The following is a 22393-nucleotide window of genomic DNA, read 5'->3' on the forward strand; positions in this document are numbered from 1 at the left end:
ACCATCGTTCATATAAGCGTATCGTCTTTTCCGAATGACGAGCTAGGCATTCATCGTTGAATTTCACCACACGAAAATACACTCGCCTGATGTTTTGCTCGAAGGTCCAGCGCTTCATCATCTCGGTCCCCTTGCACTTCGCGCTCCTAGAGCACTCCGCTTGATGGTCATATCCACTCCGCTGGCCGACAACTACGCGGGACCTCCTTTATGGGTATCCAATTCGTCCCGAACCACACTAACGCTAGAAGGCATGTGGATCCACGGTACTTGAAGTCTTTTGCACTTGTCTTTATTACTGCTCTGCACCTTCTCGCCGATCATCTCGCTTGATCGCCGTATCTTCGCCGTTGGGTGTTAGCTTTGTCTAGACGACGGCTCCAAACGAGGTATCCCTGAAGATCTTGCATTTTGTGTATGCCAGGTCTTTGTACTCGCTCTCCCCGCCGTGGTGCACCTTCTCGCGGATTTACCCCTGAATTGGAGGACGATGCCGTACTTCTTAACGACCTTGCGTACATCCGTAGTGTGTATGCCAAGTCTTTGTACTCGCCTGTCTCGCCATCCTCCCAACAGAAATTGCAAATGCGCTTTTCTCTCTGACAGCCCGGGAACTCGAGTTCTGCACTTTCTTGCGAATCATCCACCGTCCCGGGGGACAACCCTAAACGAGCCATTTCCGCGATTTTGCATTGAGTAGAGGCGAATTTTTTTTATGCTCACCCGTCTCGCTGTCCTGCGCCTGCTCGTGGATTGCCCAGAGGTAAGGTGGACCCATGCCGCTTTACTCTTTTCACTATTCTCGCCACCGTGCACCTTCTCGCGGATCACCGTAGCACAGGATCAAAACGACTCCAATCGCGCCGTTATCGATGATTTTGAATGGTGTGCATGGCAAGTCTTTGTTCCCTCCCGTCCACCGCGAATGATGGGCCTGGAAGACGACGTCTTTCACCTGTCTCGCTGTCCTAGTCTAGAACCGGTTCTAAACAAGCTATTCCTGACGATCTTGCATTAAGTGTACGCCAAGTCTTTGTACTCTCGTGTCGCCTTCCTGCATCTTCGCCGCTGGGCGACAGCTTGGTCTGGAAGACGACTCCAGACGAACCCTAAAATCTTGCATTGTGTGTAGGCTGAGTCTTTGTACTCGCCCCGTCCCGCCATCCGTTCCCGGCGATTATGTATTGAATGTACGCCGAGCCCTTTGCTCGTCTCGCCGTCCTGGACCTTCTCGCGAATCACCCTCGCAGAACTTTTTGTTCGTCGCCGCGAATGATAGAAACTTTCCACATCAGTTCTTCAGAAATTCCCGTCGTGCGTCCAAAGAGTTCAACCCATTTTCTCTCTCGTACGTGTAACGCTCACGACGGATTTGGACATTGTGGGGCCAGAATATTCACATCGACAAGGGAGATTGTTGCTCCTTTGGCCCCATTGTTTGTATGATCGACAGTGGCCATTGCAGCCAGGGGTTGCCGCAAGGTGCAAGTTCCCCTCCATGACTCCCCCAAGGCAGGATACCATTCTTTTGGATGTGTGCACCCTGTTGCAGCTATCCATGCTCGAGAACCGAAAACTAAAGAACGTTTTCATCCGGCCGTTGCTCTTGAGCTTATGAAGGGCCAATCCCGAGTTATAGTAAATCGCATTGATGACAGCCTTCATCAAAATGGATTCGAATTGACTCGATGTCTGCTCAAGCCGAGCAGCTCGAGCGAGCGGAACAGCTGGTAGATGTAGTGTTTGACTTCGAGAATAGGTATGGCCATCTTCATCTTGTTGAAGTAGCTTTAGGCACAGTACAGTATCTCGGGGACATTTTTGAGGACGAGGCTGAGATACACTTCATCCTTCTGTAGCTTGTTCAAGCTCAATATAACGCTAAACTGATACGTCCTGGAGCCTGCCAGTGTACTTCATTGTTTGCACAAAGTGTCCAGCGCCAAGACTAGGATCTTCTTCGAAATCATTGCAGCTCGCCAACTTGTTCCAAAAGCTTCTCGAGGCTCATCTGAGCATGGATCATGCAGGAACCTCTGAAGATAACGAAATCTTTGGTCGCCTTGCCCAGACAACTCGCAGCTTTCAGTATGGTTGGAGATGGCAGTCGATAGATATCCTAGGGGCGCTAGGTTGCGTAGTCAGTAGCTCGTTTATCAGGAACTTCGCTAAATCTAGAGAGAGGTACTCCTTCAAGATGGAGAGACGGACCAACTTGATGTATGGCTCCACCGGGTGGTGATTGACTGGTAGCAGTAGGGTGAGGCGAATGGTGCTAACAGGAAGGTGCTGGGTGGATGACTAGCCAGCAAGCTCCCCCTCAACCTTGCAGATCTTTAGCTTAGCCTTCTTGGAGACCTAGCGTTGCTTCAAATTGTTCAAGTAAACGCTAAGGAACGGTGACAACGGCGTCTTTGGCCTTTCAAGAAAATTGCAGAACACCTCTCGTTTAGTAGGCCATCCCAGGTGGAAATATGCCTGCCTAATAGCCCTCTTGGTAGGTACATAGGAGGAAGCTGATTGGCTTCGTGAAGGTGTACCGGGCAGAGACCACACCCAAACTAGGTAGTCCCGAGTCGCCATCTGCTGAGGCACGGCCGTTCGCCCGGAGGCAGTACGAAGTTGTGCCAGCAACGCCAGGGTAGAGATTTTCAGAATACTGGATAAGAAGTCCAGCCGCCGAATGGAGGCTGCATTGCTGGCCTTCTGATGTCCACACAGATCGAAATCTCTGCCTGGGTTGTAGAGTTTCGCGTAGATGGCAAGTAGGTGCTAGTGTCGAGGTCGCATATAAGAAGCCAAGTCATCATCCTGCTGCGCACGGAACTCGCCTTTCTATAGAGTCGAGACGGGGCAAGGTTCCTGCAGAGTTGAAGGGGAAATACTTCCGGGGGAAATCCGCGTTGAAGAATGCTCGTGGGCCTTATTCGTCCAGCCGTTGTTCTCGAGTACAGGAAGGGCTAATCTTAGATTTTTGTAAATCGCATTAGATAACCACCCCCACCAAATGGCTTACAAGCGGTTGTGAGGGAAGAAGTGTATTGTATTAAAGGAAGAGGAGCTTGACGGCAACCTTTACCACAAGCTTTGTGCCTTCTTGGCAACATTCCCGAGAGAACGGAGACGGATTAAGACGAATCGGAAGTTCTCGTCCTTTCCCTTGAGGTGTACGCGGTGAGGTTGAATATGAACAGGCCTTAGTACGGATTCGCGGTGCTAGAATCTAGGAGCTTGGCCATCACCCCTTGATGCTAGGGCGAAGTGCACTTGGAGGCACTACATGCATCATACCGGCTTTGAAAGAAGGGAGGTTTTCGTCCCGACTTGTGTTTCGCACGGATTCGCAGTGCTAGCAACTGCATGGACACATGTTGACAATATGGCATCGGAAAGACGAAGAATACTTCTATCTGCGACGCACCACGGTAGATGCTGCTGCAAGGAGTCGACATCCATTACGAACCTGGGCTTGCACTATCAGAGTCGATACCGTGAGTTATCCATATGTGGCCAGGTGTACATATGCACCCTTCTTTGCCCGTCCTCGACGGTATCTTCCAGTGTTTGTTCGTGGCCGGCTGCCAGCAAGACGCAAACAGATTCTAGGGTGCTTCGGGGGATCTGATCGAGGTAGCTGGCGATTTCTGTTTGACGCAATTAGCATTGTATGATTGAATGCTCTAAACCTAAGATGATTCGATGAACCTCGAGTCAGATTGCAAACATTTTATCGTCACCCGCCTGCCGGCCAGCTCCAGTAATGTTTCATAGGAAGAAATGGAAAAGGAAGAAAGCAAAGAGAATGATGGACTTACCAAGACCCTGTGGCAGTAATCAGGACGACGATGCTATCGGTACTATTCAAGAGAGAGTGTAGCTACACCACTGTATTGATCGCGCAACCTCATTCTGAGCGGTTCCGTTGTTTTTGTAGGGGGGTATAGTCGAGTACGAAAAATGTCTTTAGGAAGGCGGAGATAGAAGACTTTGCGAACTTAGTGTCTCTCTTTCAAGCTCCTGAGTAACGACAAATAAGAAGCCGGAGGAGGGCACAAATGCGAATCGGATAGCGAGGCCGAAGCTTCAGCTACCATCAATGATCCTCACTGTGGGTAGCAGCCATCCCGAACAGTCGCATAGACAAGCCGAGTTAGCAAACCCTCAAACTAGATTCGGCAATTGAGAGTGACAATGTGGTCGTCTAAGTCATCAAGAATTTCCAATGAGAGGCTCAAAATACGACGTACCGCATGGTCTGTGATGGCTTTGTTAGTAAGGCTCTAATGAAGATAATGCTACACTGCTAGAGGACGTCGAAGGTGAACAGCTCCTTCCCCATACGGCAGGCAGTTCACTGACAACGACACGGGGTCATTGATGCGTCACTGCCAGCCCAGGAGGCTGATGGAGTCATCGAAAGACACTTCCTTGATGAAGTAGACGATATGAGAGTTTGTTACGACGAAGAGGCTTACTTTGTGTGGCAGAGGTGCGGAGACTGCGTTCTCGTGATCATTGCTGTCGGCGACGAGTTTGTCGACGCCAACACCGCTCTTTACTAATACGAGACTCCGCGCTAGTAGATAGCCTTCTCAGTGTCTGGCGCTTGGAGAACATCAGCCATATTCTGTAATTAGTTCTTGGTGGGGGCAGGTGAATTTCACTCTCGCGAAGACTTGGCGCAAGCGAAGTCTCGAGAAGCAGCAGCGACCTCGGTGACGGCAACGAGGCCAATGCCACCAGGGCCACTTAGACGAGATCATTAAGGGTATGGGGCTCTCGCCGTCTGCAGAGCAGGAGGGGATAGGATGTGGTCGAGGAAGAAGATCTTCAGGGGACTCGAACACTAACTTACAGATATTTTGAGTCAGCGGCGGCGACAATATGACAGGAGAACCACGGGGGTAAAAATTTCGATACCGCGGCGGTGATGAGGAGGAGCTGCTCTCCTTGCTAAGGTATCTCATCGCCGTGGAGGCGTTGTGGCGTTGAGCGTGTTGGGAATAGGATGTGGAATGGAATGGAGTTGAGGAAGAGAGCGAGTGAGAGTGGTGAGGTTGGGCTTTAACATTGGCCAAAAGCGAGCTTCAGCGATGCCGCCGTAGATCTGACCGAGGGCCTCAATTCCAGCGCAGCCCGCGCATGCTCGTCAGGAGTCGAGAAGGCTGGTGTACAAACTTTGAAAGATCTATTGAAGTCTCTCCGTCGACGGTTTCGAAGATACAGCCGGCTTATAGGTGGTGTTGAGGTTGTGGTTGTAGTATTCGCGGAGAGGGACGAAGATGGTGGGCGGAGAACTCGTAATGGTCAGGACCCTGTCTTTCACTCGCCTGGCATGCTCCCTCGCCACAGTCCACCACGCTCTATAATACCACATAGGTCGTACTAGACTGACACCAGAGGCCAAACAACGCGTCTGGAACTTCCGTTGCAAGTTTCTGGATCGACACTGCTCGGGATTGTGGAGATCTACTTCTGCACGTGATCTAGAGGGTGAATGCCCGATGCGAAGTGCACCCTCATAGCTTCCTGAAGGGTCTGAGAGCACTTCTGTCGCGGCAGACAGCCTTTTCGTACATCCGGTGCTGTAACTACTATTCGAATTTCAAAGATCTATCTAGGGTGTGCATCCCTGTGTCGTGAGCTGCACGGTATGGCGAGACCGTTTTGTAAAAATAAAAAAAAGACGTCTTAGGCCCTTCATTTGCAAGTATAAACAGGTTCATTTATATAACTATTCTATAGCTATTTAACTCTAGGATCCTAGCTTCTTATAAGATTCTTCTTCGTGGTTGTCGTACTACTCGTCGATTCGTCGATATCGTTAATCGCCACCTCCGCAACCCACCCCTGTTTTCTCGTGATAGGCAGGGCCCCTCTGAATTTCGGAACCCTAAGAAGAAGTGTTAACTTTCAAAGAAATCTTTCCGAGACTTGAAGTGCAATTTTACTGCGTGAGTCAATTGCACAGAGGTTCCAAGCTATGTGGTAATCCGTTACTGGAAATAAGACATCCAATAAAATGCACAATGCTACTGTATCGTACGAAGGGTACTTTTACTTCAAGCAACTGCAGCTCTGTAAGGTCACTAGGTGATTCACCCAAATGCCCAACCTGGATTTCAATTCGACGCGACAATAGACTTGATACTACTCATAATGAGTCGGATGCAGTGGCACGGCATTTTGTAAATTTTTCGGCGGATTGTATGACTCAATCTAGATCTGTGTCGCGAAGGAAATACTATTTCTGCCATCCATAGGCCAAGTAAGTGGTAATCCGCAGATCCCTGATCCTAGCCAACTTCTCCCAGAAGGAGATAGTGGAGTCACCACCAGCTTATGTACACCGCACATCCTACAAAGATGTCAAATTGCATGTATAATAGATCGAGCTGCGCTGTTGATCTCTAGCACAAGCTTTAAAGCAACTGCCCTCAGAAAATTTCCTGCTCACTGCACTCCTCCCACTTTAAACACTATGGACGACTTTCCCCAAAAAAACCCTCCAGCTAGAGACTCAACCCTCACATTCCGCGAAGTTACCAAGGACAATTATATAGACATCGCGAGCCTAAGCTTACAAGACGGACAAACCGGCAACCTTGACCCTAACGTATGGTCTCTCTTGGTATCCCGATTCGAAGAAGAGGCATGGGTGCGAGCCATCTACGCCGACGAGACGCCTGTCGGTATGCTCATGATGGAAATATGGGATCCTACCGAGTCGTACCACATCTGGCGATTCATGATCGATAGCCGGTATCAGCATATGGGATATGGACGACGAGGCGTAGAATTCGCGATTGCGTACATACGACAGAATCACCCTAAGGCAAAGCAGCTGAAACTCAGGTCAACACCGCGTGAAGGGAAGAAGAATGATTCGAATCCGAACAAGACTGTGAAGCCTGAGAATTCACCATATAGGTTTTATGAGAGACTTGGATTCAGGGAGATTGGACCACCGGACGATGATGGAGATGTTTTGATGGGGATGGACTTATAGATTCCTAGGTAGTTGAGTGAAATCCGTAATCCGACTCAACCTTGGCCATGCTGTCTGTGAACCAAGTAACCTTTCGGAAATTGCCACCTTATATAGGCGCGGCTGCTACGGAGTGTGAGTTGTGTAGGCTAGAGTCAAGCCTTAGCAGATAATCTTTACATGACAAATGGATCTACTTGCTATCAGCCACGTACATTAGCATTTGCGTAGGTGCGCTCCGCCTCCCGAGCTTGCGCCAGATCACAGCCAACGATTGGCTCGGCGTGAGGATGAGGTTGACGACGGCGGCCTGCATCGCCGTGGTGCAAGCTGGCTGGCCATTTGTATTAGAAGGCAGATGCAACGCGAAGGGACACCCATATCACCCATTCCATTGGAAGCCTTGGGCACTGCCCACTGAGTCCTGGCACGAATTGCTCATATCTATTGAAATGCCGCAAGACATTTGACGTCTTGCGTAGTCGTTGTACCTTTGACAAGCAGCGAGGTAGATTGTACGCGGTTGTGGGTGGCTATAAGAGCGATTTGCTCCAGGACAGCATGCATCCGAGCGCCTGCACAGCCACAGGCCTGGCAGCCTCGAGCTTAGTTTCAGATAATACAAGTACATTATAATAATCGAGGACAGGCGGGGCTGCTCTGCACTAACCAGAGCCAGAAGCCATTTGGATCAGAAAGTGCCGGCCGGGGTGGCGAGATCGCATGAAATATCCGCGCCCGCCACGCCAGCCACAAGGCTGATGGCTTTACAGCATTAAAGCCAGTTTCTAGGAGTTGAATATAAATGTCCACAAGTAATATACGAAAGTCGAAGCTTTGTTCTAGTGGTATACTGAAAGAACATGGTTTTGCTATGAAAGAAGGCTCCGCGTGCCTCAATCATAAAGGGGTGGTGGCGATCGTAGTCCTTAGACCAAACAAGACGCAGACTTAAGGGTTGCAGATGTCTACAGTGTTTTACTCTGGCACATTTGGATTGAACAGCATGGTTTGAGGCATTTTAATGCCGAAAAAGGGCGACTCTAGAGTTGTTTGTACACAATGTACCCAGAGGAACTTCCGTAGCTCCCAGTGCAGCACCCCAAGGTCTGGAAGGAGTTCTAGGACATGGGGAATAGCTGTAGGGAAATCAATCTCTCCCTTAGCAGCACTGCGCTTTCCTGTATATGCTGAGAGTGTACAATACTCTGGATCTGGGTCGAGGTTGTTTCGAGGTCGTCGGGGCTGCGACAAAAATCCAGGACCTATGGGGAAGCCGGGTGGAGCACCTGGGGAGGGATTAGAAGGCTGACCGTAGTTTTAAGTGGCTAATTGCCGTGGGGGCACGTCGTAACTGCGTTTGCGCGCTGGACAAGCCGCTATCTGGCCTTGTGAATGGTGGCTATGAAGGTGCAGTGCACGGCGGGCCTCTAGGGTCGCTATGTAGAACATGAACTCGGGCTTTTAAGCAACTATCGGGCACGGCCACACGCCGCAAAGTATTTTAGCGCTGCAGAATTTGTACAATGCTCAACAGGTGGCTCTGGGAGTGCATTTCCAAGCGAGCAGCCTCTTTTGAATCCCCGGCGTAAAGCGCATCCCTCGGTCGCGAGACGCCCGGTGTGGCGAGATATAATATAGGTACATTGACTTTGAGATATCATATTTCTCTCAGAGTTGCTGATTCCTGTCATAGCTCTAACGGAATCAAATTCTTACCTCCTTGTGACACTGAGCCCCTAAATAGGGCGCGGATGGCTCGGGGTCGACGTCGCGATCGCAAAGTGCGTAAATGCGTTATATAGTTCTTAGAGATGACCCAGTCCTCCCCAAGTCCACCTGCACAAGCCCATACTTGCATGCAAAACTTCCAATTATAACCACATGTGTGCCTTTGCGCCGTTGATGCTACCAATGTGGCCAATCGTCGCGCCTTCCCTGCGTGAAGACCCCAAATTCGGGATAGATCCCTACACTATAACCAGGCCTAGTCCAGCTTCATCTGTGCTCGCAAACCTGTCATAACATCGTGCGGCCCTGAGTTCTTAAGGTCGGGGGTTGGTCGACTAAGGGTCGAGGGAACCAGGTTTATCAATGGCACAATGCACGGCGACAATACGATTTAAAACCCAGCAAGTGCCTTGATCTCCCACCCATGTATGTCCAAAGACCTTCGCTGCAAATAACTCTGAATCGATACGTAGGTCTGAAGTCACTAGTCGGTCGTAAAAGGCTCGTAGAAGTTGGTATTCGAACTGCTGAAGTTGTGCGCCGTATGCCTACCTCATAGATGTGTACAACTTAAATACTCCTAAATTCTCCTCAGGTATTTATGAAATCGCGGTTGGATTACCCTTGCTTATGAAAGAGGTTCGAAGCCCCTAATATGATCTGGTGCCGGCCATGGAGCTGTTGCCTGAATCCTACCAGATAAGTCGCACCATGTTCGTCATTTGTGCGCCTCTACCTTATACTGAGGAAACCAATTTCCTCTCAAACTGTTCATGGTCGTCCAACTTTGGCGTCGCGAAACTCCGAAGCGGAAGGCATCGTATGAAGATTAGGAGTGGCAACCATTTACCGGACGCCAAATGAACCATGAATGCAAGGTGTCGCTCAAATAACATCGAGTCACGCTGCCGCATTCTGCACAAGTGTTGTTGGTGTTCGTTTCGGTGGTGCGGTGGAGATGCCAAACTGTCGAGGGCGTGAATGGGTTTGAGTGGTCTTTAAGTGTGCGCGCTCGGGGCACGCATGCTAATGTATCATGGAGAAAACCTGCACTGCTATGTTGTCATCTGTGGATCCGTTTAAGGTGTGGGCGCGACGGTGTTGAGTGGCCTTGCTATGCAGCGGAGTGTCATGCTGTGCGGGTTTAGGGGGAGGTTTGGGGGGACTATCAATGACTAAGAGAACCGCATCGTCAGAACAGGTGCTAGAAGAACCATAACTTGCATACGATAGAGAAGCGTTTTAACTTGCAAAATAGCACCCTGAGGTTGCAAACCTTACACCAGCCTTGTCATACGATGTAGGCCGGGGCAGAAGATGGCATGCAGACTTAAAAAATCTGAGAGTCCTCCAGTGCACAACTCCTATGAGCTATCTGCCTCACCCCACTCACCGTGCCACCCAAAATAATGTCTAGAAACTCGGCGTTTCTACCCGTTTGATGGCTTAGATTGCGTCACTTATAACTCACCGCCCCTTGCGCTGAGTCCTTCGCCACCCAGCGTACAAATAACACTGTTTTCGTCTAGTTCAGTAGATTATATGTAACGAATTATTTTCAAAATTCTCTCGGTGGAGGAAAGGATTCAAGGTACGTCAATTGTTATTTCCTTAGTAGATAGATGGGTTTCCCCTGATGATGGCAAAGTGGTGACTTGCCTGACTGGGGGTTTTTCCCGAAGATAATTCAGTTCCTGAGACTTAGCAGGACTGCATTATTTTCTTGCCATATTTTTTTAAGCTTGATGGTTCGATTCCTGGTAGTGGTGATATTCTGTTTGGGGCGCTTTGAATTCCATTCTGGGCCACAGTGAAGGGCGGGGAGGAGCGCCTACGCATATTGGGTACCCTAGGGTATGAGGACTAAGTTAGTTCGTGTTTAAATGACTTTATGAATTTCATTTAGGTCTGCACTAGGTTTAAGACACTTTGCAGTAGTGTATGTGCTTGATGGCGAATTATTGGGACTGCATGGCTCCAGAATTGCTGACTTGCCCTTCAAAGACCATGTGCACACGGAGCAAACCACTTTTGATAGCCCGCGAAGGGTGGCTGTGAAGCGTTTTGGAGCGCCAAGGCCCTGAGCAACTGAGTTGATTGCTAAAGGAGTGGGCTAGACAGCATGGTGGTAAGGTAGGCAATAGTGGTGGAGCTCAGATGGGTCCAAACTGCAAATAGTGTCTCATGACAGACTTCATCAAGTGGACCAAATATATTTCTATAACCATGAACCGTACATAGGATTCATGCAAGTAGTGCATATACTGGTCAGCAAACTATTGCTACATGCGTCTAGAATCAATTACATCCCGATGGAGGGCTGTCTCACACCAAATTATTCCCCGAACAACTGGGAGCCCTGCCGTAGCATAAAAATGCTGTGGAGATCGCTTCAACCTATCAAATTGAACCTGCTCGGCCTGCATGAATGAAGTCGTCTGTCCAATCAGGCCCCACAACGGGCTCAACGACATCCTTGGTCACTCCACATTCCGCAACAGGTAAGAACTTAAATCGATCTGTACACACGAGCGCACGATTAAGACTCCAAATTTGAAATTAATGTGCTTATCAGGATAAGGGGTAACGGTTGGAATTACTTCTAACCCCTAGTCTTCTGTCTCCTGCAGAGATATGTAGAAAGAGAAATTGCATTGAATATCGCAAAGCATGGAATATGCCCTGTTTTTATGTCGCGTAAAAGTTTGGGACAAGCTCGACAAAGAGTGAGCTCGACGTTCTTTTAGGCTTTGTATCGTCCCAAAGAAAGCAAACATCCGAACCAGTCGGATCATGTACCACCCAACCATAGATTGCAAGCTCCAGGCTTAAGCGTTCCTCAATATTCCGTCACTCTTCATTTTCTTGATCCCACTGATCCTTGTTGGCCTCCACCATTTTCTGTGTGTCCTTCTCAAGTTACCAAAAGCTAAATACGGTGTAGGCATCCTCGATTTGTCTCCTAAGACTCCTACTGTTGCTTAGTGTCCTTGGTTTCAATGCCGATATACGGTAATCATTTAAGGTGTGGGTGTACTTGGGTATCGGTCGTCGTTGTCGTCGTAAAGCACAGGCTCGTGCTCGTCATCACTACAGTTGATGGCGTACGCCTTCCTGGGCGTTATCGCCTCCCAATAGAACTTCATTCCATTAATGTGCCCAGACAGACTTAGGGGCTCGTGTGTATTGATGTAGTTATCTCGCGTGAGTTCGGGGTCAAGCGTCGGTGCGCATTTATGTGCCATTTTATAATAATAGCACCGATTGCCCACACGTCACCTTCCGGTGTTCCCTCCGATTCTGTGAACGTCTGCTCTGGCAGCCAGTACAGCGGAGTCCACCAGAACTTCCACAAATACCATGGTTCCTGTGTCTCGAAGAACTGTGAGAGCTCAAAGTCGCCGAGTTTGATGACAATCGAGGACCAATCTTCCTTGGGGCCGAGACCCTTAACAAACACGTTTTCGGGTTTGATATCGCGGTGTACGACGGGTCTCCATTGATCGTTTCCAGTTGGAGATCATATACCTTCATGGATGAAGGCTAGAGCTGCAGAGAGCTGACTGTAGGTGCCCCAGAGAAATGCCTCCGAGAAGACGCCTTGTTTCTCTCGAGCATCTTGCGCCGGACACTGTGGAGATCTCGGTGCCGCAACGCTTCGAAGAGTATGCAGTCGACGTCTGGTCGCGGCAGGCCCTTGCCCCAGCACAAGTACGCGACGATAGACTTATGTTTGGGTAATCTATTCAGTATCTCGATTTCATGTGGAGCGTCGTCGCGGGGCTTGAAGCACTTAACTGCTACCATTCTAGTGGAGTCTTTGTGCTCCCAGAGCTCAACAGTGGCTTGGCCACCGGAACCAACAAGCCTTTCTGGATACAGTCCCTGGGAAATATGGTATTTACGGGTCTAAGGCTACCTGGACTTGGGTGGGAGTAGTTGGCGATGACATATTTCTTTAAAGGCTTCGATAATTGGCAGGACTGCCACCTAGGAGAGACAAAACACAAATGGTCAAGAAATAGCTGCGGAGCGTGGGACGAGGCGGGTCTTGACCGAGTGGTCGAATAAGGCAGTGCTACAATCACAGTCGATTACTCCAAAGCCACACTGATTCGGTCTTTCACCTCCCACAGAAACAATGTATATTTCTTCCGCACCTACTCTGCCACCCTACCCATAACACCAAACCCCCCCTCGAAAATTTCCTCTCTCAACGAAAACGCTTACAAATGTCAACTATCCAAGCTCTCCCTCAGGCCATGAAGGTTTACGATCTCCGCTCTCCGCTCTCCAGAGACTCCGCCAACGGGTGAGCGCTGCTTCGTCTGTCACGCAGCGTTCGGCGATGAGAACTCCGAATGTGAGCCGGTGGATTTGCACCCACGCGGACACCTAATCGGCCGCGAGTGCTTTCGAGAGCTCGTACGCAATGGCACTACCGATTGTCAGATTGCAGGGACACGGTCACCACCGTCGCCGACCCCTGTCCGCTCTGGCTCCACCTTCTAGTTGCGAACCTCTGGTTCAGACAGCTGGACAAGTTCCTCAATCCTGCCGCACTCATTGATACCTTACTATGTGATGAATTGAGGGACGTACAGGTAACTATTCTTCCAATGCAGCTCAGGTTCAACTCAACGGTCCTCCACGCCGTCTTCTTCTCCGTAGGTATCTTACCCGTTTCACTCTACTACGGCCTCCTCGGCTGTGTTCTCCGCGTGACGCCTCCCGAGCTCAGGCCCTTCCATTTCCTCTCTGGCTTCTCTCGTAACACGACCACCACCAACGCTCGCTACCTCGGCGATACTATTCGACTTCGTCCTAGTGAAATTCGCCTACCTTCACGCTCGGACTGGCGGACCACGAGCTGCGCCCCTGGGTCTCATCCTCTTCTTGCTAATTCGCCTGGCTCTACTGATTCTGGGCCTCGGCGGAATTCTCCTCATCTTCCTGGTCAGCTGGCCATGTACCTCCTCTCCGCTTGGCGACTAGTTGAGCTTGGCACGCGGGCCAGTGTTCGGGGTTAGTGATGTAGGAGTTGGGGGTGATGGGCATAGGGGATATTTCATGGCAAGTTAAGGCGTGTCTCTGGAGGCGCGCGTAGTAATGGAAAGTGGCTTTGGGGGTTGAGTTCCACCCTAGATATCAACCCGCAGTCTTTTCCCCATCACTTTCAACACTCGCACATGTGTTTCGAGAGATGCATGAACATGTAGGTAACTTCAATGGTATAATATAGGAATTTAAATACTATTTGCCTATATCTGAGGTGACGCTGAATGAATCAGTGAAATCGATGTCCTGATTGACAGACTCACTCAGGCAGAGCGCTGTCGCCCTGATAAAGTGTCCACCCGAATCACACTAGCTCTAGCTGCACTTTTTATTAACGATATTCCCACTGAAATTTGTATGGTGGCATAGGCTAACCTGTAAGCAAGTCATGTAAGAAAGAGGACAATATAGTTAGTTAATGATACTGTCAGCTTGCTGAGAAGCGCATTATGTAACTTTTAAGTGTCTGCACTCCAACATCGACTGGAAAGGGAATAAAGAACGGCAGAATGTGGATAGCAATTTGAACTCGATTGCATAGATCCTAAGAATCTCCTATATTTCGGATGAAGATGCAACAATCTTATCCACCATCAACTGTCTCTTTGCAGCATGATCAAAATCGATGATAGCATCTCTTAGATTTTCGCTCATAGCTTTATAATGTCTTCCAGGAGTCGAGAAGACAACATTGTCTCCGAACATCTGGAACTCGTCATCATTAGCCCAGTCGAGATCAAGAGTTTTAGACTGTCCATTATGAACCAGCTTAATCACGACAGACAAATCCCTGAAGAAGTTGCCGAATTTTTGAGTAACTTCAATAAGCCCATCGGCACCGGTGATAATCCACCGAAGCAAGTTACCATCAGCATCGTTCTCTCCAGAGCGCAGGTGAATAGCAGCTAGGGCGCCATTCGTGAGCTTTCCCTGAAGAAGGATTTCGTCCGGTGAAGTTCGCTCCACTGTCTTATATGGAATTCTGGGGTCCATGGCGGCTTCCGCAAGCTGCGACATTGGGACGTTGTATAGCTTGACTTCCTTTTGGTGAGTTGCAAGCAAAGACTGGAAGGACTCAAACTCTCCGACAGAGTAGCAGAAAGCGTCGATGAAGTGTGCAAATCGGGTGTTCAAAGGACTCTGTCCGCTTTTCACATCTAAGTAGAATGCAACGCGCTCTCCCCATACCTTTGGAGGTGGCCCCAAAGTTCCTATCACGTCTGTGCTCGTAACCTTGCCGATTTGGCCAGATCCAATGAGCTCTCTAAGCTTGACAGATACAGGAGAAAGACGGCTTTCGAGATCTACAAACGTCTGGACGCCTTTCTGTTTGGCAAGTTTGGCGAGTTGAATGGCGTCGTCTGAGTTTTGTCCAAGCGGCCACTCGCAGAACAAGTTCTTTCCGTGCTCTAGTATCGTTTTGGCTATGGTGTAGTGCATTTTAACCTCTACACAGATAACTACGAGATCGATGTCGGGGTCCGAGGCCATCGAGTCAACATCTGCAAATGGTTTGGCGGCGGATAATTGGAAAGTGTCAATGGCGGCCTGAGATGATGCAAGCGAAGAATTGAGGACACCGATGACTTCGAAATTTGGATTGGCTTTGAGGTACGGGAGATGCGCTGTCTTGGCCCACCCTGATCCAGAGGGGTTTGCTGAAAGCCCGATGATGCCAACTCGGGTGGGTGCCATGGCGATGGATTGACGATTTGAGCATGAACGATTTTTTGGAGGGCAAGAGTTTATAGGTTCTCCTGCATCCTGAGTTTTCGGCTATGCGGGATTGATCTATTGGTTCCTAGCAAAAGTAGCGGACTTCCGCAGCCTGAGCGGGTCGTGGCCTATCAGTAAGGCGGACAGAAAGAGGCGGAGGAGTATGTTTGAGCGCAAGAGGATAGCCTAAGTTGCTTGCCCATGTTGCTGTCGCGGTGAGGGAGGCTTTCGAAACAACCCATGAAAAGTGAGGCCTAAAGTATGAGTTTAGCACTGCACTTGGTCTGAGCACAATCCGCATTAGAAGAATTTCAAAAATCGATTTCTCAGCGTATATGCACGTGACATGAGCACCTGCTACCCATGTTGAGTTCACAACCTTGGAATGCTCAAACAAATAATGTAGACAAAGTCCCCGTTCTTGCACTCACAATGTAAGGAGCATAATCCTCGCGTTAATGGGCTCCCACCTCGGCAAATGAATGTACCATCCCCTCTTCCCTCTCTTTTAATGGATAATAAGTTGTCTATCAGTTTTGAATTTTAGCAGGGAAGTAAACACTCTAGGAATTACTGGAAGGAAACAGTTTCCCTTATATAACCTCTTATTTAGATATGAAGAATGCGAAGAATTTTCGTTCCCTGAAATAGTGGAATCCATCTATAAACACAACGAAAAGCTGTCATTGTTAACATTCATGTGGTGCCCTCAACACATCACTGTACATTGCTGCTGAGGGAGCAGACGTATCTGGATATATAAGGAGGGCCTCTGACCGATGATCTTACGATATACTTCATCGAGCAAACTTCATCGGGCCCGAATACAGCATCGCAAACAGCCAGCGCTAGACCCTTTGATTCTCCTCTAGAACTATATTCTAGAAAGTCACTCTCAACGAGTTCAGCATGAGTTCAGATTATCCCAGAGTAGGCCCGAAAGGAAACACCTTATTTTACCGTTGTTGCCATTGTAACAATTACTTCAGCAATCTTGACTGGTGTTCGGGAAATTGTCGCGAGTGTAGCCACCCAGGCTGTAAAGGAAGGATGGGATGCAATAACTAAAGAGAGGGACATGGTATAAGCTAAACGTGGCGAGGAATTGATAGTCCACGTGGCGTAGCTAGATCATATCACTTTGCGGCTTTTTACCCCATACAATCCTTCTCCAATCATCTAAGATAATCTGCTACCCAGTAAGCATGATGTGACATGAAAACTGCTACGTGTTGTAAGTTGTGATCATAGAATGTTTGCATTTACGGAGCTCTCCATGCTCTAGTCACCTACACTCCTTTGACCTACTGCTGCCTAGCCACGCCACCTGCTGCATCCTAGAGCTATTGGTGGCCTTAAGTCACATGATGGGTTCATCTAGTACTATATAAACCCACAGTTGCCCTCCTTTAGCAATCAATCCAGTTCCTCATGCCTCTGGTGCTCCTCCTAGCTTAACATAGAAGCTTGAAATTTCTATCTTTGTCAATTCCTTTAAACCTCGTCTACACTCTTCTACCTACATCATAAACTTCAAAGTATCTGTTAGGAAATTCAGTTGTCAATAACTATGTGTCGAGAATTAATAACCTGTAACACGTTCCTCAGCCCAGATGTTCTTATATGCTCCGAGTGTAAGAGCGCAGCTTTTTCATGGATGGCAGAAGTATTTTCTTGTCCCATTTGCGGATGCTATGTATATCAAGATCCAGAAGGTAATTTAATTGGAGTCGAATCTTCAGATACTTCTCAGAAGGGTGATGGCGGAGATGAAGGAAACATGGAAGATGAATAGTGGGATATTTTCAAGGTAACAAGGAGATTGGATAGAGCTAAAGGAGATAGTTGAAATATGCATATGACACATCCAACCTTCTATGCTAAGACCCGTTCGCTGTGAAAGGGTGCGCCCAACGTTCACTTTCTTCGTCACTATAACTGACAAGCTTTGTGCATCAATGTGGAACGTCCCGAAAACTTGCTCTTTCAATTCCCTGCCACCTTCTCCTTCTAGTCGAGGCCTCATCATCACAGTCTGGTCCGCCTCTCAGCTGTGGAAAATACGGAGCAACATACCCAGCAACGCTCCGTTCGAACGCGCCTACCCAGTTTCGCTATAGGCCAAAGAACGCCACCTTGTGCTCGACTATTGCAATGGCCGAAAATAAAACCACTGAGCAAGCCGAACATGCCTCTTCTCCAAGCTCGCTTTTAGCCTCGTCTTGCACCCTCCCTGCCCAGAATCCAAGGGCCTCCGAACCTGCTTCCACCAGTCATGAAGCCATACTTCTTGATCCGATACCCCGCGTCTAACTGGTCCTGCACCACGAAGCAATACCCATACCCCCTATATTGAGCAACCCACTGGCCGAATCACCAACATCTACTACGGCTCTGCGATGGGCGGTATATCCTTGGGCCATCACCTCACCAGCAGTCCACCTACTCCCAATCAAGCCTCTCTTATCATCGAGCCACCCAGCCCCCAAACGAGATCATCCATGCAAGGGGGACCCCTATTCAGGTATCAATACGCAAATCCCAATTGTTAGTCTCGATTCTGCGCGGAGGATGGTGTCTCTAGCGCCGATGCTGCAAATGCAAGTCAGTGTATTTCGTGGGCGGGATGTACACTGATAAATGCTACTGCAAGTATCCCAAATGTGATCGGCGCTCCGGTGCGGGAAGACTTTGGGTACACCCCAGTTCTAGGGCAATACAGAATGATGAAATGAACTATAGCATGCTAGGTAGCTAGGGCATCTTGGAATGTCGGGTAAGATATTTAGAATAAGAGATTGGTGAGCAGAAGCTTTCTAGATTTCATAGTTTAGAAAAGGGGGTAGAGTGGTTTGTAGGAAATACCACACTTTTTTATCAAATTAGCATGGAGGCAACCGAATTTATCAGAGGTGTTCATCAAAAGAAAGGCAGAAGAACTACACAGAAGGAATGAGCCGCAGTGAGGTGAGCTTTTGAATTATTACCAAAACAACCTCAAATCTTCTGTCCCCAAACAATATGTCGCTCAATTCCGTCCTCCTCGCCTCCCCCCTTTCCAATAACCCTAACCGCAAGATTCGGCTTCCTGACTAGCGTTTGCAACACCACGCAATATCGCTCCGTCAGCTTGCCTAACCTCTCCACGTCCTCTTCGGTTATCGGGCTACCATCTTCCTTCTCCCCAAAGTGTAAGTCAAACCCCAATCGAATATCCGTGATGCCAACCGGTGCAGTTTTGTCTACCCCTAATGTTCCTCGGAAGTCCATATCCCCCTCCGCCATCACCGTGCCTCCTTGTACTGGAATACCTAGTGCTGTAGCAACAGCCTTGAGCGTGACGCCAGCGCAGGCAACGAGCGCGTCGAGAAGCATGTCGCCGGAGCACAACTCGCCTGAGATGTCAGGATCAGAACCGCCGGCTTTAGGGTGCAAGCCTGCAACCTTTGAGGCGGATTTGACTCCGGCACCCGTTGACAACTTGCAGGTTATAGTTGTGGAGTCAAGGGATCCGGTGGACCTAAGCGTTACGAGGGCGGTGGAAGGATCGTCTCGATAGGCTGCTTTGATGGGGCCTTGCTGTTCGCGGAGGGATTGAGCAGTCTTGATCGAGGAGACCTCTGAATGGGCTAGACGATGGGCATGCTGGCAGTTGCTATGCTGGCAGTTGCCGTGAGGGGTCGTCATGGTTGGGTATTGGCTGTAGTTGAGACTTGCAGTTGTTGAAGTTGCGTAGTGCTCATTGAGGAAATCTGAGACCTTAATATTGCAGTATAAATATTAGTTTGCTAGAGTTAGTCACAGGGGGGTTGCAGACAGCGGGTCCTAGGGCAACCCCGCAGAAGGAGCAAAGGAACAGGCGAAAGCTCCACTTTTCCGTGCGGATGAGAGGAGGACTAGTCAATCAATGCTCCAAGAATGCCCTGATTAGCAAGGGCATGGAGCATCATCGAGACAGGGCAGTTCAGACACCGCTGAGATAGAGTTGTGATATTGAGAATGAAAGGAGGTTGTTTTTGGCCTGAGCCTCGGACCCAGCGATCCCTATGATCAGAGCTGACTCAGCCAAGAACCACGTGACAGCTAACCCCCAAAACTAGGTGCTTCAATAAGACTAGAAGGGCGAACATTTTCAGAGTATAAGATATTTTTAGAGGCCTCAATTTAGGGGCATGCCTTATAGATAGCAATTTACATATACATCTTCAATTCACATCTCCCAGCACTAACTACGCCATTAAAGTGTTCTACATGATTGGCTGCTAACTCTATATTTTAACTCAATGTATACCTTAAATTTCAAGCTGCCTACTCTCCACGGAATCTACTACTTCAAAGGAGCTCTCCTTAACCTCTTTCCATCGTAATTCTATTCACCGTCTGTATCCCATAATGAGCCGAGAAGTCTCCAAAACCCCAATTACCTGCAAAGCTCCATGTGAATGCGCCCAACACTTGGACTCCATCCTCCTAGATCGATTTCAGCATCTCACTTAGGAAACCTCGGTAATACCAACTCCTTTGGTAAGTCTAATAGTTGATCGGAGAGATCTTTTTCGGTTTCTCTAAAAATGGGAAACCCAAACTCCATGATGAGGGTGGGGAGTTTGAAGGTGTCCTAGAGGTAAGGACGTCGACGAAGGAGTCGGGACAGCTATTGCAGTCCGAAACGTCTCTGTACGAGAGAAGTTGAATTCCTGGAAGGAATACGCTGACGTCGCTGTCACATAACTTACATTTGCAGCACGGTGATCTTGATGATCCTTCTGCTAGAATGTCGACTTGCTGTCCGAATTCCGTGGTAACAAAGGTTGTGAGGACAGACAGCATCGTGGAACGTTTACGATGCACTGGACAGGGCGAGATTCCATGCTTCTCATCCAGAGGTTTTCCTGTAAGCTCCAAATTGAGGCTAGGGATAGGTTAGGTTTTCATACGGAATCATTTACCAGCCCGATTTGGATGTGGGGGCTAGGCTAGGATCTTAACAATATTGCAACCATATGTTGAACCTGGACCATAACAGGAGCATTTCAAAGAAGGAACTGACATCCTGTGAGCACCATCCTCGATTATAGTAAAGAGATTGAGCTAATCAAACACGTCCTGCTCCTGTTCCGCGATCGGTAAAAGCATGCCTTAAGTATCTTACCTCACTTCTTTGACAGGCTTGTTACTTGGATTTGAAATCTTTTCACGTTGTGAATTCCTCTGAAGGCCACAAAGGCGAATATTATACACATGCACTAGCATCCATCTAACGGAACATCCCCTTTTAGCAAGCGCCCAATATGTCACCGTGCTCGCCCCTACCATATCGTGATCATTATTGGTACATAAAGTCTTTCAAGTTTTATACCTCTTCCACAAGATTCATCATTCCCACCAGACAGCCTGATTGCTTCTAAAGTCACCCGCACCTCATAGCCGTTAGGGACCCTTCAGATGCAAATGTGCCCTTTCTAGGAGCAGTCAACGCAAGCACACCGCTTGTAATCATTACCGGAATTATGCACCCTGTTAAGGGCTTGGCCATCTTTATGATGCAGGAACAAGAAAGACTCTTTGCAGAGAACCCCGTCAGATATTAGACAATGAGCTTCTTTGCGCCGTCAACGAGGTACTTCGAGACGAAGGACAGGACAAGCGCTCCGCTGCCGTAGCCAAACTAGAGTGTGTCTCCGTCTGCTAACCGAGTTCAATCTTCGGAGGTAGAATGGTAGGTATTTATGGCGCAACGAGAGCTCGTGGAAGCTGCGCGAATTCATTGCGGGCGGCTTTGATGGAGACCCGAGACGATATCACTGGCAGATGGGATGGCTAGGGTTGTTCCAGGATGGTGATAGGATTAAATTTTGGACAAGTGAACTACCCTCACGCTGACAAACACAGGCTGCAGAAAAATACTCAATAGTGAGGAACATCTGCAGTATGTTACGTCAATTGGTCTCTCCACCACAAGGCCATAAATCTTCAAAATAAATCTCCAAAAACTTACCAAGAATCAACACGCCTGATAAGAGGAACAACCTTCATAGGCTACGAGGTGTCTCTTGCCGGAGGCGCATCCGTCTTCATCTAGGCTTTTAACTTGCTAGTCTTGTCGCCATGACAGCTTCCCAAGCCTGCAACATCAGGGGATATTTGCGAGCGATTATGCTCATCTATCTATCTCTGTTCAGAGAGCTGATATTTGCTTGATAGGATGTAATCCACATCCGTTACTAGCGATCTGGCATCCTGCTGTAGAAGATCAGCCATGACGGCCATGCTCTAAGAATTCATACGCAAAATACACCTCAAAAACTCGAAGGGGGTTGGGGGTGAAACATCACTTATAGAGACCTTGTGTGTGTGTAAATCTACGTCTCTCCTATGCGCCTTTCTCTAAGCGCTGCATCCACACCCATCCACGATCGCAAGCTTATGGAACTAATAACGACCACATCATTTTAGCAGCCATAACAGATACACTCAGTCGCACACTATAAAGCGTTAGAAGTTGAGCTAATAAGTTCGCAGGTCTTATGCGCCCATATTCCGACCCTTCCCACAGCTCACGCGCCTGCCGGACTTTACCTACTCTCTCACCCGCCCGCTCCTACCATTTCACTGCATTTCGAGCACCGCGCGCCAGCATTGAGTCTACTTAAGACGACTCAATATACGTGTACTCGGCAGTTTAGACCTCGGAATATGGAACTTGTAGAGCCGCGCTGTAGAGAGATTTCAAGACTTGAGGGATCCTCGCCGATCCAGCATGCAGACTGTCCATATACTCAGTTTCTAAAGCAGGACAGCTATTGATATTCATTTTATGCTTACTCCCTAATTGGCAAGGGGAGTTATGTATCATATCCACTTCAATAGGGCCCCAAATGAGGTGTGAATATGCTGTAG

The 22393-nt window shown here is 48.7% G+C and overlaps 9 protein-coding genes across 9 annotated transcripts; 5 read left to right on the forward strand and 4 right to left on the reverse strand.

The window, feature by feature from the left end:
- The first annotated feature begins 780 nt into the window (after positions 1-780).
- BDR25DRAFT_98018 (uncharacterized protein) lies at positions 781-1523 on the forward strand. Its single transcript, XM_033699330.1, has 2 exons — positions 781-894; positions 1020-1523. The coding sequence occupies exons 1-2, from the start codon at positions 883-885 to the stop codon at positions 1356-1358; spliced, it is 351 nt and encodes a 116-aa protein (XP_033541127.1). The 5' UTR covers positions 781-882; the 3' UTR covers positions 1359-1523.
- Positions 1524-6447: 4924 nt separating this feature from the next.
- On the forward strand, positions 6448-7122 carry BDR25DRAFT_381397 (uncharacterized protein). Its single transcript, XM_033697716.1, has one exon. It carries the CDS (start codon positions 6482-6484, stop codon positions 7007-7009), a length of 528 nt encoding a protein of 175 aa, XP_033541128.1. The 5' UTR covers positions 6448-6481; the 3' UTR covers positions 7010-7122.
- Positions 7123-7432: 310 nt separating this feature from the next.
- On the reverse strand, positions 7433-8849 carry BDR25DRAFT_361787 (uncharacterized protein; the record flags this gene model as incomplete). Its single annotated transcript, XM_033696479.1, has 10 exons — positions 7433-7563; positions 7636-7746; positions 7802-7938; positions 7971-8277; positions 8336-8390; positions 8445-8460; positions 8524-8589; positions 8634-8656; positions 8708-8746; positions 8808-8849. The coding sequence occupies 10 exons, from the start codon at positions 8847-8849 to the stop codon at positions 7433-7435; spliced, it is 927 nt and encodes a 308-aa protein (XP_033541129.1).
- A 23-nt stretch (positions 8850-8872) lies between these two features.
- Positions 8873-9583, forward strand: BDR25DRAFT_361788 (uncharacterized protein; the record flags this gene model as incomplete). The annotated part of the gene is made up of 4 exons (XM_033696480.1): positions 8873-8992; positions 9039-9261; positions 9315-9358; positions 9398-9583. 4 exons carry the CDS (start codon positions 8873-8875, stop codon positions 9581-9583), a joined length of 573 nt encoding a protein of 190 aa, XP_033541130.1.
- Positions 9584-9619: 36 nt separating this feature from the next.
- On the reverse strand, positions 9620-12253 carry BDR25DRAFT_361789 (uncharacterized protein; the record flags this gene model as incomplete). The annotated part of the gene is made up of 18 exons (XM_033696481.1): positions 9620-9715; positions 9773-9938; positions 9981-10048; positions 10104-10149; positions 10191-10208; positions 10269-10285; positions 10315-10382; positions 10421-10550; positions 10608-10832; positions 10889-10937; positions 11006-11194; positions 11249-11328; positions 11432-11546; positions 11574-11620; positions 11657-11755; positions 11791-11918; positions 11981-12148; positions 12178-12253. 18 exons carry the CDS (start codon positions 12251-12253, stop codon positions 9620-9622), a joined length of 1785 nt encoding a protein of 594 aa, XP_033541131.1.
- A 48-nt stretch (positions 12254-12301) lies between these two features.
- Positions 12302-14304, forward strand: BDR25DRAFT_361790 (uncharacterized protein; the record flags this gene model as incomplete). The annotated part of the gene is made up of 9 exons (XM_033696482.1): positions 12302-12430; positions 12470-12616; positions 12659-12732; positions 12780-12953; positions 12988-13049; positions 13088-13737; positions 13780-13910; positions 14011-14137; positions 14269-14304. The coding sequence occupies 9 exons, from the start codon at positions 12302-12304 to the stop codon at positions 14302-14304; spliced, it is 1530 nt and encodes a 509-aa protein (XP_033541132.1).
- A 286-nt stretch (positions 14305-14590) lies between these two features.
- Positions 14591-15472, reverse strand: BDR25DRAFT_152974 (NAD(P)-binding protein; the record flags this gene model as incomplete). Its single annotated transcript, XM_033683929.1, has 1 exon — positions 14591-15472. A coding segment is annotated over one exon (882 nt), but the record flags the coding sequence as incomplete, so codon positions are not given.
- A 1236-nt stretch (positions 15473-16708) lies between these two features.
- Positions 16709-18251, forward strand: BDR25DRAFT_361792 (uncharacterized protein; the record flags this gene model as incomplete). The annotated part of the gene is made up of 10 exons (XM_033696483.1): positions 16709-16722; positions 16779-16842; positions 16907-16933; positions 16957-17053; positions 17102-17208; positions 17236-17303; positions 17397-17460; positions 17528-17765; positions 17826-18067; positions 18099-18251. The coding sequence occupies 10 exons, from the start codon at positions 16709-16711 to the stop codon at positions 18249-18251; spliced, it is 1074 nt and encodes a 357-aa protein (XP_033541134.1).
- A 238-nt stretch (positions 18252-18489) lies between these two features.
- Positions 18490-19492, reverse strand: BDR25DRAFT_307290 (OsmC family protein-like protein; the record flags this gene model as incomplete). Its single annotated transcript, XM_033690813.1, has 1 exon — positions 18490-19492. The coding sequence occupies exon 1, from the start codon at positions 19178-19180 to the stop codon at positions 18491-18493; it is 690 nt and encodes a 229-aa protein (XP_033541135.1). The 5' UTR covers positions 19181-19492.
- Positions 19493-22393: the final 2901 nt, after the last annotated feature.

This window comes from Lindgomyces ingoldianus, assembly GCF_010093535.1.
Source record: "Lindgomyces ingoldianus strain ATCC 200398 unplaced genomic scaffold BDR25scaffold_47, whole genome shotgun sequence".
Taxonomy (NCBI): domain Eukaryota; kingdom Fungi; phylum Ascomycota; class Dothideomycetes; order Pleosporales; family Lindgomycetaceae; genus Lindgomyces; species Lindgomyces ingoldianus.